General features: G+C 43.7%; 1 protein-coding gene across 1 annotated transcript in view; it reads left to right on the top strand.

Moving 5' to 3' along the window:
* AAK1 (AP2 associated kinase 1) overlaps positions 1-1,047 on the top strand; it is a gene marked incomplete at its 3' end in the record, with an annotated part of 40,365 nt that extends 39,318 nt beyond the window's left edge. The window contains exon 20 of the mRNA XM_010076853.1: positions 943-1,047. Within this exon, the coding sequence (XP_010075155.1) occupies positions 943-1,047 (105 nt within the window). The remainder of the gene's footprint in view (positions 1-942) is intronic.
* Between the last annotated feature and the right edge of the window lie 254 nt (positions 1,048-1,301).

The following is a 1,301-nucleotide window of genomic DNA, read 5'->3' as shown; positions in this document are numbered from 1 at the left end:
GAATGTTCCTATTCCTTGGAAACCATCGGCCTGTAAATGTCCTTGCTAGGCTTTCAGGAATATTTCAAGTAGTAATCAAGGACCGCATTTTGGAAGGTATTCTAGGTGTCTAAAGTAACAAGCAGTGATGCAGAGGGAGAGGGTGAAGTCCCTAAAGGGGTGTAATTGCCTGACAAGGCAGAGGAACGTCTCCTCTGCTGTAGAGACGGTTGAAAGTGCCTCCCACCCGCTGTCTCACTGCCCTTGACGCGGTTTGAAATCGATGGAATTATGTGCCGGAACTGCTCTAGGGGCCTTAAAAAAAAAAAAAAAAAAATCCCTCTGGGTATCTAGTTACATCTTCAGGGATTTAAACTCCGTGGATGACTTCATACTGCACTTCTTGTTTTCTCGCTGTAGGTGGAAGCTCAGGGGGTTTGTCTCATGTAGATGACTGGAATTTCTTCTGTGTTTCTTTTTTTCCCCAGCCCTTTTCTTCTCCCTGTGCATGAGAGCGGGTAACCAGGGAGCCGATTGCTCTCTCAAACTGTACTAACACCCAACAGCCTCTGGATGATGACAGAGAATTCCTGCAGTCCTTGGGAATTCAAGCCCCAGCCTTTTCCACAGCTTTGAGCTATGCCAATGGTTAAACCTTCAGATCAACCACATTTGGTTTTGGTTCTCGCGCCTTGGCTTGCTTTTTGGTTTGTTTCCAGTTTTTTTTTGTTTTTTTTCCCACCCCCCCCCCCCTCCACTTTTGTATCTAATTGGCTTTCCTACTTCTTAACCTTCTTTACCAAACACTTACCAACTTTATTTCACCTTGTAAATGAAACTCCTGCTTCTAAACCCTGTCTCTGAAAACATAAAGATGTCCTAACACTTCTTAGCGATTCTAACCAGCCTTCTCTGCTATCTTTGCTTCTTTTCCTTTTTTGCTCTTTCTCCTTTGTGCTGCAGAAGATACTAACCTGATATCAGGCTTTGATGCTCCTGAGGGCTCTGAAAAAGTGACAGAAGATGAGTTTGACCCAATCCCAGTGTTGATATCCAAAAATTCACAAGGTAAGCCAGGATTTGGGGGTGAAAAAGGGACGGAAAAAAGGAAATCAATGAATGTAAATTAGTTCTGGGGCAGTGGTGCTGCAGCACATGAAGTCATACAAACCGTAAACTGTACGATACTGTCACCGTAGTAGTTAGTGAGCTTAGTCTTTCTCTGATTTACATTGGCCTTGAAATTTCTCTAGATTCTCTGGTTTTGAGAAGATTGCATGGCCAAAAAGACAAGACGTGCAAACATCTTTAGGGCCCGTGAA

The sequence above is a fragment of the Pterocles gutturalis genome, unplaced genomic scaffold, assembly GCF_000699245.1.
Source record: "Pterocles gutturalis isolate BGI_N339 unplaced genomic scaffold, ASM69924v1 scaffold5808, whole genome shotgun sequence".
Lineage (NCBI taxonomy): Eukaryota > Metazoa > Chordata > Aves > Pterocliformes > Pteroclidae > Pterocles > Pterocles gutturalis.
This window is presented reverse-complemented; position numbering and strand designations above follow the sequence as displayed.